The 14,549-nt window shown below is 36.0% G+C and overlaps 1 protein-coding gene across 2 annotated transcripts in view; it reads left to right on the forward strand.

Annotated features, from left to right (window-relative positions):
* Positions 1 to 13,167, forward strand: part of EPHA3 (EPH receptor A3) — a 406,584-nt gene extending 393,417 nt beyond the window's left edge. For both annotated transcript variants that reach the window (XM_061434537.1, XM_061434453.1), the window contains exons 16-17: positions 3,961 to 4,116; positions 10,430 to 13,167. In XM_061434537.1, coding sequence (XP_061290521.1) covers positions 3,961 to 4,116; positions 10,430 to 10,535 — 262 coding nt within the window. In that variant the 3' untranslated portion in view covers positions 10,536 to 13,167. The remainder of the gene's footprint in view (positions 1 to 3,960; positions 4,117 to 10,429) is intronic.
* Positions 13,168 to 14,549: the final 1,382 nt, after the last annotated feature.

The following is a 14,549-nucleotide window of genomic DNA, read 5'->3' on the forward strand; positions in this document are numbered from 1 at the left end:
TTTTTTTCAGATTAGTAATTTAAAGAATCATAGAAAATTATTTATGTATATATTCCAGAATTATTTATGTATATGTATAATGTTTATAGTATTATAAAATACTACATTTATATTTTGGGATGTTCTAGATATTCCTAAAGGAAAGATAATGTTTTGTAAAATAATGCTTAATTTCTCATTCTTTCTTTTAGATGACCTGTGAGGGTTAGTTAAAACTAAACTATAACACAGCAAAACAAATTACAAACTCCATAACTTTAATTTGGCTTCCCTGATAGCTCAGTTGGTAAAGAATCCACCTGCAATGCAGGAGACCCCTGTTTGATTCCTGGATTGGGAAGATTTGCTGGAGAAGGGATAGGCTATCCACTCCAGTATTCTTGGGCTTCCCTGGTGGCTTAGATGGTAAAGAATCCACCTGTGATGAGGGAGACCTGGGTTCCATCCCTGGGTTGGGAAGATCCCCTGGAAAAGGAAATGGCTACCCACTCCAGTATTCTGGCCTGGAAAATTCCATGGACTGTGTAGTCCATGGGGTCTCAAAGAGTCAGACACAACCCAGTGACTTTTACTTTAATTTTTTATTTATAATTAAAACATTTGGGGTAAAGAGGATTGAAGTGGTTGAGTTTAGTCTAATAGAAAAAAGAAGGTTGAAAAATCCTCCACATTTGTCTGTCTCCATTTCACAAATCATGACAAGGAGGGAAGTAATTACTCATATGTATTTTCCACAGAGCATGCAAATACAGATAGAACCAAACAATCATGCTGTCAATGTTTTCTTAAACTCAGTATTAAAATTGTATTAAATTTTCATTTTTATCAAATAAACTTATTTTTAATTAAAATTGTATCTTTAGCAGATAAATTTAATATCTCCCCATCAAAATCCAAATGAATTTACATGTCTCTCACGTGTTTCCAACAGCAGCATGCAGATCTAGGACATGTTTGTTTAGATATCAGAATATTGACCTCATGCTTACGCATGTCTCATACATTAGGAGTGAGTTGGAGAAATATTATCAGTAGTAAAAGAAATCTCCCAATTAAAAAATTCCTTTTAAATGTGGGCAGAACTTTGATTTGTCACTTAATTTTAGTTTCAGATTCCACAAGAATTATAGGGACATAGCATCAGTGTCTAACTAATATAAAGATTAAAGTCCTTCGTATCTGTGTATTATGCTTAGTCTATGCCAGTATAGTCTCTGGCATATTGTTAGTGTTCATAATTGTTTAACATAATTCTTATGGCTATTATTATTGTTCATCTTAAAGCAAAGGCCTTCATAACTACTATTTGCTCAAGCACCCATACTAAGAGGAAAGAATAAAGAGAAAGACAATCAAGTGTCTACCTGGTGACTGGTCCCAGCCTTATGAGTCACAGGACAATTAAAGAGATCACTGAAAGCTCAAAAAACAACCCAAAGGCAGTTTACCAATAGGATGCTTCTCTTGGCTCCTCAGAGATGAAAACATGGTTTCCTCCATTTCTTTTTTATCCCTGTTGTTCCTTTGAGTCACCAGATCTTGCAGTTGGTCATAGACCTATAGTCAGACCTGTAATTATATAAGTCAATCCTAATGGTATGGACCTAACAGAAGCAGAAGATATTAAGAAGAGGTGGCAAGAATACACAGAAGAACTGTACAAAAAAGATCTTCATGACCCAGATAACCATGATGGTGTGATCACTCACCTAGAGCCAGACATCCTGGAATGTGAAGTCAAGTGGGCCTTAGGAAGCATCACTATGAACAAAGCTAGTGGTAGTGATGGAATTCCAGCTAAGCTATTTCAAATCCTCAAAGATGATGCTGTGAAAGTGCTGCACTCCATATACCTGCAAATTTGGAAAACTCAGCAGTAGCCACAGAACTGGAAAAGGTCAGGTTTCATTCCAATCCTGAAAAAAGGCAATGCAAAAGAATGTTCAAACTACTGCACAATTGTACTTACCTCACATGCTAGCAAAGTAATGCTCAAAATTCTCCAAGCTAGGCTTCAACAGTATGTGAATTGTGAATTTCCAGAAGTTCAAGCTGGATTTAGAAAAGGCAGAGGAACCAGAGATCAAATTGCCAACATTTGCTGGATCATCGAAAAAGCAAGAGAGTTCCAGAAAAACATCTACTTCTGCCTTATTGACTATGCCAAAGCCTTTGACTGTGCTGATCATAACAAACTGGAAAATTCTTCAAGAGATGGGAATACCAGACCACCTGACCTGCCTCTTGAGAAACCTATATACAGGTCAAGAAGCAACAGTTAGAACTGGACATGGAACCAAATCAGGAAAATATGGTTCCAAATTGGGAAAGGAGTACATCAAGGTAATATATTGTCACCTTGCTTATTTAATTATATGCAGAATACATCACATGAAATGCCAGGCTGGATGAAGCACAAGCTTGAATCAAGATTGCTGAGAGAAATATTGAGGTTATTGATAACCTCAGATATGCAGATGACACCACCTTTATGGCCGAAAGTGAAGAAGAACTAAAGAGTCTCTTGATGAAAGTGAAAGAGGAAAGTGAAGAAGCTGGCTTAAAATTCAACATCTAGAAAACTAAGATCATGGCATCCAGTTCCATCACTCCATGTCAGATGGGAAAACAATAGAAACAGTGACAGATTTTATTTTCTCGGGCTCCAAAATCACTGAAGATGATGACCGAGCCATTAAATTAAAAGACACTTGCTCCTTGGAAGAAAAGCTATGACCAACTAGACAGCATATTAAAAAGCAGAGACATTACTTTACCAAAAGGTCTAGTCAAAGCAATGGTTTTTCCATAGTTAGGTATGGCAGTGAAAGTTGAACTATCAAGAAAGCTGAGCACCAAAGAACTGATGCTTTTGAACTGTGGTGTTGAAGAAGACTCTTCAGAGTCCCTTGGACTGCAAGGAGATCCAACCAGTCAATCTTAAAGGAAATCAGTCCTGAATATTCATTGGAAGGACTGATGCTGAAGCTGAAACTCCAAAACTTTGGCCACCTGATGTGAAGGACTAATTGGAAAAGACTCTGTGCTGGGAAAGATTGAAGGCAGGAGGAGAAGGTGATGACAGAGGATGAGATGTTTGGATGGCAGCATCGACTCAATGGACATGAGTTTGAGTAAGCTCCGATAGTTGGTGATGGACAGGGAGGCCTGGCGTGCTGCAATCCATGGGGTCGCGAAGAGTCAGACATGACTGAGTAATTGAACTGAAAAATTCCTGTTAATGCTGACTATATTGTGCAATAAAAATCATAATCACAATGGCTATCTATTATCTATCTTTGTGTGTATATATACACACACACATATATATGTATGTTTATATTGTAAAATATATTTGGTGTTGTCCTAGTTGTTAGACTTTCACTTCTTGTTACTCATCTACTGTTTTCTATTTCTTTTTAATTTTTAATGACAATGTGACATTAAATTTGTGCGAACTTTACGTCCTGCTGTAAATATAGTCTACATTGTTCAAATTTTCCCTTAGACAGCATCCTGTACAATGTCTGCAGATGAACATTCAGTAGGCAGGATTTAATATTGGAAACAAATCCATCCACCAAAGCAGACAACAGAGTGTTCAGAATGTCATGTCAGCTATAACTGCAACCTAAATTACCACCATCTTTGCTAATGGTTAAACAAATTAAATTATAGAAGTATGTATGGATATATTTATGCTTTTCACTGGCAAAGTTTCAGTAATTTAAAAAGCAGTCATGAGTAGAGAAGGGGAGCACTGAGACAAGATGATTACACAGTGTTCTTGCAAGCTGCCAGCTTGAGCAGATGAAGGCTTCATGGCAGATAAATTTTACAAATACACAGGAGCGCCACATGAAGTCTGGAAGTCCCTGCTGATGTTGGTGTCGAATTTTGACACACAGCAACTCTGCTGACTCCTGATCTTTCTCCCTTTGGTATTTTATTTTCTTGCAGGCCCTCAAACCTTCTCCTGGACCAAAGTAACATCGACATTACTACCTTCCGCACGACAGGTGACTGGCTTAACGGTGTCCGAACAGCACAGTGCAAGGAAATCTTCACAGGCGTGGAGTACAGTTCTTGTGACACCATAGCCAAGATTTCTGCAGAGTAAGAATAAGCTTTTGACTGAATGATTCTGAACTTTCTAGTGGACATATATGTCTTGAATTAGTATATTTAAAGAGTAAATGAATCTCTAAGGTACTTAACTTTCTCCTGAACCCACTGAGCTGGATCCTGGGTCTCTTTCTCAAGGATGTCTTCTAGATTGATGTGTTGATGTGTGTTCCTCCCTCATGCTTCATCTCCACAAAAGCTATCTTCATTGAACTGTGACCTTCAGATAAACCAGCAGATATAAACCCACACCCCACCCCAACAGACCCAAGCCTCTAATTTAGAACATAGGCAGATATAGCATGATAACTGTATACCCCCACATTTGTGAATTTCTGTTGTTTCTAACAAAGCCTAACCTTTGTGGAAATGGAAATTTGAGAACTAGGTGGATAATCTGATATACAGGGGAACATGCCAAAGTCTAAAAGTAGTTCTCAAAGATACTAAATAAACAACTTATATTATACTATCACCTATTCTTAAGTGATCTGATGCTAGAAAATAAAGTTATAAGCAAGTTTAAGACATAATTTTCCTTAAAAAGGCTTATGATCGGTTTCAAAAGAGAGAAATGCACAATTGATAAATATTAATTAGTTTTATTTTATAATTTATAATTTCATGTGTTAAAAGCTAGTAGGAAATGACAACCCATTCCGGTATTCTTGCCTGGAAAATTCCACGGGCAGAGGAGCCTGGCTGGCTATAGTCCATGGGGCCCCCAAGAGTCGGACAGGACTGAGCACACACACAAATACACATCTTAGGGATCCTGTGGTACAATAGGGATCCTTTGGTAATAGGACTTCTTTGATATGAGAAACCCATGGCCTTAAGGAGAAGAGGTTTATAAGGAATTAAATTAACCCAGTGAATAATCCATAAAAGTCATCCTCATTCACCAAGCTTGCTAACTGGAAATAGGAAGTGAAAACTGGAAACCATATTCTTCATCACTCTGTGAATGAGACAGTTGACTTCACTTTCTAATGAGGCTGCATCATTTTTTCTTGTTCTATTCAGTGACTTTTCTGTATCCTCATGCACATAGCTGAAAATGACTCTCTCAGTCCTAGATCGCACAACCTTGGTATGTCATTCAACTGACCAGGGTCCAACTCTCTTTATTCTAAGTCCCCAGGAGAGACATTCTGAAGGCCTCAGTCCTGCTTATAGATAGACTGGCTTCTCCAAAGACATGTTTGCCATGAGCTAATCATTTCATTTCAAAGGAGGTGGAGTGAGATAGCGTGAACTTGGCTCTAGGCATTCTTTCTTGAGGGTAACATAAAGTACTGCTCCAAAAGAGCTTTTGTGTGGAACAGATACATCAAAATTGTCCACAATTTTGTAGCTTGTAAAGTCTCTTTGGAAACTGTATCCATCTTTGAATCAAACTCTTCTACCTTTTGATCTTTATTACATTAAATAGACCCTTTAGTGCCCTCAACTTTCTGTAAGTCATATCCAATATTTGAATATTCAAATGTTGTTGAGCATCTAAAGACTTTCTCATCTTGTCAATCATTTAAATAAAGACACTTGGAATGTTATAGATTAGATGCCAAAAGGGAGTGTGTAATGTAATTAATAGAGATACAAACACCTAACAAATAGGTAAAGGAGTTTACTATTAATGGTATAGCATCCTTATCAGAAACACAGACATCACAAAAGGATCTACAGAAAGGGTAAATTATACTGAAGAGGTGAATTTATTCTTAGAATATAAACTCACACTCGTTTACTTAATACGTGCTAGCATTCCTGTTTGAAATATAGTATTTATTGAATAGACTTCTGACCCAATTGACAATGTGCTTTGGGTTTCTGTGATAGTTATTTTGATCAGACACAGCCCCAAGATATGTTAATATATTTAAATATTTTTAGAAATTCTTACTCTAGTAGTGTAAATAGTTTGGGTTGTGATAACAAGACACCTGCTTTAGAGCACAGAAGCATAGCAAAGAACAAACACAAAGCTAAAAATTTCTGCACCATTGCCAGATTTTCAAAGGCAAAGCTATACAAATGTTTATTCTCAATAAAGTATCAACATTCAGAGCTTTTGGATAATGAAACAGTATACTGAAATGGATGAGGCAGAACCTTGTTAATATGATTAACAGCGAGCTCACAATTTAAATATAGTCAGATATCCTAATCTACCAATGTAGACAGAATGCTATTTGTTTAAAAAGGTGAAGTGGCAGCAGCCTTTGTTACACTTTCACCTTAGGAATGTGTGTCTCTGGTACAGCATTGGATAGCAAGCTCTTTTTGGGCTGGCTGGAATATTCCCACTTAGTGGTTATGATTATTTAAACAAGTTGTGAGTCTATATGCAAGATGAAAGCTGATTTTTCCTAGGATACTCAGCTTTTTCAGATTTTCCCCTTCACACTGAGCCAGTTGGTTTCAGATCTCTGTATTTCAAAGTGCTTTCTTCTGTCCTTTCTTCTCAATTTAGGGTCAACAAAGAATTAACATATGCTGACCTAAAACTCCTTGAAAAGTATTGTTGACTTATTGGTTCTCTGTCTCATATGCCACCTTCCTTGTTTTAATGCAAAGGATTATTTCATATGCCACCTTCCTTGTTTATATCACAAATATAAGAATTTTAAAATATTTAATACATTAATCATTTAGGGAAATATAGTGAGGCAACATTTTCATCTTCAATGTTATAAAAATATTTAACTCTATATTTCATCCTTTCTTTTGCAGTCTTAGGTGTATTGCTTGAATTTGATTCGTTCCAATCCTTATTTTCTTGGTGTTGTCCAGGCTCAATTCAGAAATGATTCCCTTGACCAAATAACTCTAGAGTTTCTTTTAGAATAAGACTTTCAGATTATTACCTAAGAAAGAATATTAAATTTGTTTTATTTTTCTATCCAAACTATCAATCACTGGACAAGTGTTTCATACTCAAATAAATATTAGCTTATTCCAGTTAGTTTAGAGATTTCATTTACATGCCAGCTACTCGTCACCTAATTTTCAAATAGAATTTTTTAAATGTGTGGTCTTATTCAGTCAACGTATTATTTAAAAAATATTATTCCATAGTCTAGGATGGATTAAGGAAGGTTAATGTGAGAAGGGAAGAGAGAATAAGAAAGGGCAAGATTGATTATAGAAACTGGAAAGAGAATTAAGTGTGTGGAATGAGTCTGAGCAGATTAATTGCTGCATGTCATTACCCTGCACCCTCGGATGCCATTTTCCAAGTGTCATCACCTATCCTTTTGCCTTTGAAGTATCAGATAGCTTATTAACCTCTGGTCTCAATCTTGAACTGTTCTTTAGTCTTGAACTTTTCCATTGCTCTTCTCAATAGGGTAGTCCTAATGAGATAAGGATACAGGGAGTGTTACTGAGACTACAGCAGCGGGATGTTTAGAGAGATTTCGGTCATAGCAGAGTGGCCGGTAGAAGGCATTTTGATGGGGGGAAGAGAGTAGAGGGTACATAGAAGCTCAAGCTAAGGCATCACCTACAGGGATGTTTACTGTAATTCTCTTTTCCGGTATAATCCTTTGCATTAAATAGAAACAAGACTCCATATCAGCTTGCTTACACTGGGTTCCCAGATGCTGAATCTGAAACAGTTTTATGCAGATTTCTTCATGTACCCTTGGGACATACATTCCATAAAGAAGCGATGAGGAAGCATTGGACTGAAGAAGAAGACTCAGTTCTACTTGTTGGAACAAGAATCCTAAAGCTGGGCTGGTCCTTCAGACTTGTCCCAAATTGGTCTGTGAACTTGCAGTATCTGATTTTTTCCAGTGGCCAAAGAATCAGTCGTTCGGTTCTAGAGGAAAAGTCAGGGTTAAGCATCATAGCTTGTATTACTCCCTCATTATGCTGAAATTTCTCAATGACCTCAGGAAATTTAGTATAGTACCTTGGAGCATTTTTTCTATCTCCCCATGATTGCATTTTGTTTTTAAGCTTATAAAGAAGGCCGAAAAGAGGAGACATAGAAAAAAATTAGCAAGGTATAGTATGTATGTATACATAGATATATAGAGAGGGAGATAGAGAATTGGAAGAAAGATGAGAGAAGAAATGTAAAAAACAGTGAGAATCTATTGATTTATACACACATATTTATGTCTGTCCTGTTTTCGGCTCTTAGATTCATAGTTCAAGGATGAGTAGAGAAATGTTTGTTGTTCATTTTAAAGATAGATCCTTGGTGTCTATATAAAAGAATCAAAATCCTGTAGAGCACGCATTCTCAAAAGCAGGGTTCAACATAGATAACCTAGGTGTGGGAAGGGACAGAGAAGCCTGGTGTGCTTCAGTCCAAGCGGTCCAAAAGAATTGGACACGACTTAGCAACTGAACAACAACAATACTTAAAATGAAGGCTTCATTATCCACAGTTACACAAAGGGCAGCAAGCTAGATGTCAGCATAGCTCCCCACTAGCCTTCCTGGTGAAGCAAGGTGGCTAAAGACTGACCAGAGAGGACCTCAGGCAAAATACAGGCTATCCATAGAGAATTTATTAGCCTCTTGAATGGCAGCAGGGTTCAGGGGTAACCTGTAGGGCATTGTGATTTCACTCCCAGCTTAGATAATAGGAATGCAACTGAGCTTTGATTAATTTTATGCAGCAGATGCTTAAATAACATGTAAATTGCTTCTTAAGTGGTTGCCTATTTTCTTCTTGCACACCTTTATTGCTTGGGAACTCACTTTTTAACAAATCATTTGGTTCAATTCTATGTAGTTAAATTCCCAATTTTTCATTCTTTCTTTAATGCTCAATATAAAGGAGCCCCACCTTTGTGTGCATTTGCATGTGTGTGCTTTTTCTTCTTGCCATTTTCAATTTGCCTAGCACTCCAAGTTGCATTTAATCCTCTGTCAACTTCCCAGATAAATATATTTTGGACAACCGATTTATTCTTTAGTAAGTACATATTGAAAGTGAAAGTGAAGTAGCTCAGTCATGTCCGACTCTTTGCAACCTCATGGACTGTAGCCTACCAGGCTCCTCCATCCATGGGATTTTCCAGGCAAGAGTACTGGAGTGGGTTGCCATTTATATTGAGCCCCTGCTAAATGAGAGTGATTGTTTAGGGTGTGTGTGATAAGCATAGTACAAAACCCACAAGAATCCTAGTTCACATGGAATTCACCTTCTTGTTAGACAAGACAGAGTAAAAAAATAAATAAACCAAAAAAAAAAAAGGCAATATGCTGAATGGTGATACATACTTTGGAAGAAAATGAAACAAGAAAAGAAATAGAAGTGCAGATATGAGTGCAAAGAGGTTTTACAATATGAAGTAGAGCCATCAGGGAAATCTCATAAGAGAGGGATATTTGAGTCAAGACCTGAAAGACGTGATTGTATGAACTACTTAAATCAAGAATGTTTAATTAATTATTTGCACATGTTTAGCTAAGTCTTCCCCCTCCCCCCAAATGAAGTTCCATGTATTCTTATAATATTTATTTCAATTCCTGGTTTCCAAGTATTAACTATTTTAAATCTAATGATTTTGATAGAGAAATATCCTTGCCATTTTTTGTAATTTGAAAGAACTTTATACTTTAAAGAAATTGTTCCAGTGATCTATGGCTGAACAACAAACTTCCCAAAACTAAAAGGCTAAAACAACAAGGATTTTATTGTACACACAATGGCATGAGTCATGAATTTGGGTAGAGCTCAGGTGGGTGATTCTTCGCCTCTGGGGTTAGGGTTGAATGAAGTATTCAGCTAACATGAATCTGATCTAGTCTGGAGGGTTTGAGATGGTTTCATTCTTTGCCCTGGTTCAGATGCTACATATACCAAGGACTGTAGACCAAGTGCTTACTGATGACCTCTTCAATAGGTAGTTGTATTTTTCCACTGGCAGCTCTGGGGCCTAGAGAGGGTGTCTCAGGAGATAAGAAGTAGAATCTGTTAGTTGCTAAAGAACTGAATGCAGAAACTGATACAGTGTCACTCTAAACACAATCTATCAGTCAAGTCAATCCCCAAGTGGGCCCTTACGTGGTGAAGTTCCAGATGGACAGGAATTTTGAGGGGAACACTGTTCAACCCACTTCCTATATTCATCCTACAGCCTATATTCTTCCACAAGGACAAAGGTGGAGTAATCAGGATATATAATACTACACATATGTTACAAAAATCAGAAAATTATACCTAGAGCATTGGGATCTGTAATTGTACAAGCTTTGTTAATTGAAAATATCCTATTTACATACTGTCCAGGAGCCCATGATTCTCACCAGAAATTTTCTTTTTTTTTTTTAACAGCGACATGAAAAAGGTCGGTGTCACTGTGGTTGGGCCACAGAAGAAGATCATCAGCAGTATTAAAGTTCTAGAAACACAATCCAAGAATAGTCCAGTCCCAGTGTAAAGTGCTATTTCTGGAAGAAAGTGGAAGATGTGGCATCACTCTGCAGACTGATGACAACACTGGAAATACTGGTGGACATTCCAAGCCCAATAAGACACTCAGATACGAGTAAAATGCCTTAAAATGGAATTAAAAAACTCTTTATTTTCCCCTGTTGTTTAGTGGATGGGTGGGTGGGTGTATTTTGTTTTGTAATTGCTTTTTTATATTAGTTGATGGATTAAATCAGAATTCTTCAGCGCAAAATGACAAAGAACTAGCATAGAGCCATTGATCATAAACTGACTATCATAAAAGCAAAACAAATGAAATAATGCAATGAACATGGTGGCTGTGCTTCTGAATAGCCACAGAAAAACAGACTTGTGATATTTTTATACACAGAAGAGATCTGTAACAGGTATTTTGTTTCTTTGAAAGCAAGCAAAATAGAGGAATTCATACCTCAAACTATCCGGCCATATTTACTACCTTTTCATTGTATTATTCTCCTTTATCTGTTCAAAAGCATATAGAAATGAAGTTTGTAGTTGTTTTAAGTACTACACATTTTTGATTGTTAGCCTCCTTAAGTATTATCATGTAAAAATGTGTTTTAATTTTGAAGAAAAGTACATATTTATTTTCTTTTTAATTGTCTTTTATTGTTTTCTATTTATGCCTTGATGATTTAATTTGGATTTGTGACAGCCAAGTGCCAAATGCTCTCTCAAATTGTCAGCAGTAGAAAACATGATAAACTAGACACAGAAAATGATGTGTTTCTTTCCAGACTGTTTGAATCATACACTCATATGTATCTATATCTATATATAAAAAGAAACAAAACCCTTTCCTTGTTCATACACTAACCAAATCTCTCACAGTCTGAATTATTCCACCCATTTCTGTCTCTCCATTTATTATAAATTGTGTGCTCCTAATTTAGTGTGATATACCGACTTGTGTATAACAGATTTTCAATGACATACCTGCCTTGCTCTGGTGCTTAGGAGACCATAAACTCCCTCCATTGGTAAAAGAGCTATATTAGAGCTCCTGAATAGAGAATGCTACACTGGAAAGGATTGGGGTACTATTTAGATTGTTGTATTAATTGGCAATGTAGCCTACAAGCTGCCTATAAGCTGATGCATGACTCAAAAAGATCACTGGCTGACTGGTTTTGAAATGCCTCTTTATACATTTGCTTAAACTTGTTGAGCTGATTATAGGGAATAAGGATTACTAAACTATTCATCTGCATCACTGAGCTTTTGCTAAATTAATTAAACATTGTCATCACCAATAGCAAGTATTATTATCTTTGAGTCTCCAGTGAAATGCACCTATTATAGTTTTGGTATATATCTTAGAAACATTGAACTTCTTGACACTTATTGAACATATAATCGTCAAAATAGCTGGTTGTCCATCAAGACTCAAAATCTGGAGAGATCTCTTCTTGCAAGGAACTTGGACTTGCTGTTCCATAAAGGTCAAATATGAACATACTCCATAATATTTGAAATATATACCTGGTGGAGATCTAGCCATAATACATTGTGAAACAACATTTTAGCTCTATCTATAATCTTTCTAATGCTGATATTATCATGTTATTGGAATACGAAATGCATATGTCAGAAGAATAGAATGGATAAAACAATGCTGCAACCTTTATGTTCTTATGCAAAATGGAACACTTACACAGCTTACAATCACAGATCAAAATTCACAAGTGCTAATCTGTTGTAAATTTAGTGTAATAAGGCTTATGTTGTATTCCTTCATATATAAAATTATTTCTCAAATGTCTTCAATATTCTTATAGTCAAATCATCCTACTAGAATTATGTATTGGGTGTATAAGAGCATGAACCTTTTAAAAAGATATATATGATTATGAAATTAATTACAAATTTCACCTAAGCCTGCTAGAAGCAGCTCAAAACCATTTTTTAAGCAAACATTTTGTTTTGTGGAATGTTAGATTGAGATCTGAATCTGGCTTCAATCTCATTTTTGTCCAGACTAGCATTTACTTTCTTAGGTACTATTCTGTGCACACTCCACAAAATCTGTGCATTTCATGAACTAGGAGAAGTTGAGGATTGTTTAATCTATTTCATTTATTTTGGCTGTGGTTTCCATTTGAAAGTAGAAATTGTATACGCAGTATATTGCTCTTCATTTTTCACTATTTTTCTATCTGACTTCTTACAAATTTACTTTTCACAATCCTTACCCTGTACATATGTAAACATAACAGTGTACGATTCTTAACTGTGGAATAGAGGTACTAGAATGCTTATGGCCATCTCTTTGTACAGAAACTGCGTTGGCTTTCAGTAAACACGAAACCACAATTGTTTCATAATATCATGTACCATACTATCTGATTGTATCTTAAGTTTGATTTACATATTTATTTCTGGTAACTTGCCCATGTTAAGCTGTACTAAGTATCAAATAAGCCATGTATAAACGTGATATGATTGGCAATATGTGTGTACTTTAAATTTTCATCTTCAAAACATTACTCATTTAGTCTATGTTGTACAATGTAGATGGCCTCTTACTAATGTAAAATGATTTGTAGTGGAAACATTTATATTTTTATAATAAACATAATGAAAATATTTTTTACAGATTGGAATATGGAAGTGATCTTTGAACCTTTTTAAATATTATAAAAACGTGCTTATTTAAACAGCAAAATAATGAAATTTATGCAAGTCAAGAAGAATGTGCTTCTGTTTATTTTTTCTCCATTAGTGGGGAAGAGATGTATGTTATGTTATCCATAGACATTACCAAGGCGTGACTGTATATCTTTTAAAATACTGCTCTAGTTGGTATAATTTTACATTGTAATTCCTGTGAGATAATTGCTTTCCCTCTGTTGTTCCAATAGAAATCATGGAGCCTTTCTTGACTTAGGAGTGCTGTCTGAATCGCTTTGGATGGGAGAATGAATGATTTAGATTCATAACAGCTCCTAGTTCTGAGCCTGCTCTTAAAGATTGTGGATTGATGTTCCATAGGGATTAGAGATGCCAGAGTAGTTTATGTCCAAAAGAAAGTTAGAATATCACTTATGAAAAAAGAAGAAAGGAATTCTGAATGGGTCAGGTAAAACAAAAATTAGAAACAATCAATAAACTGGAACTTCAAATAATATTCTAAGAAACACTTAAAACTTTGAATAAAGTAGATTCCTAATCATTTGTAACTTATTTAAAGAAAATAATTATATACAAAAACCATTGCTAACTCACAATAGGAGGCAAGATAAGTGATCAAGATTTCCATAGAGGTAGTCACAAAATAGATCAGATTTGAATTTTCCTTGAAAAAGAAATAGCATTCAATCTTGTTGAGAGGAATAAGAATAATGTGTAAGCAGGAGATAAAGGAAGGAGGTAAAGAGAATATATTTAATTCAAGATATATATTTTAAGCACTATAATGAGATGGGTATTTTCCTGTCACCATTTACAAATCACTTCATTATATTTTGCAACAATCCTGTGAATAGATTTCATTAAGTTCAGATGCTCAGTTGTGTCTGACTCTTTGACACCACATGGACTACAGCACACCAGGCTTCCATGTCCTTCACCATCTCCCAAAGCTTGCCAAAACTCATGTCCATTGAGTCAGTGATGCCATCCAAAAATCTCATCCTCTGTTGTCCCCTTCTCCTCCTGCTTTCAATCATTCCCAGCATCAGGGTCTTTTCCAATGAATCTGCTCTTTGCCTAAAGTATTGGAGCTTCAGCTTCAGCATCAGTCCTTTCAATGAATATTCAGGACTGATTTGCTTTAGGATTGACTGGTTTGATCTCCCTGCTGTTCAAGAGACTCTTAAGAGTCTTCTCTAGCAACATAGTTCAAAGGCGTCATTTCTTCAACACTCAGCTTTCTTTACAGTCCAACTCTCACATCTATACATGACTACTGGAAAAACCAGTAGTTTGACTATACAGACCTTTGTAGGCAAAGTAATACCTCTGATTTTAAATATGCTGT

This window comes from Bos javanicus, chromosome 1, assembly GCF_032452875.1.
Source record: "Bos javanicus breed banteng chromosome 1, ARS-OSU_banteng_1.0, whole genome shotgun sequence".
NCBI lineage: Eukaryota > Metazoa > Chordata > Mammalia > Artiodactyla > Bovidae > Bos > Bos javanicus.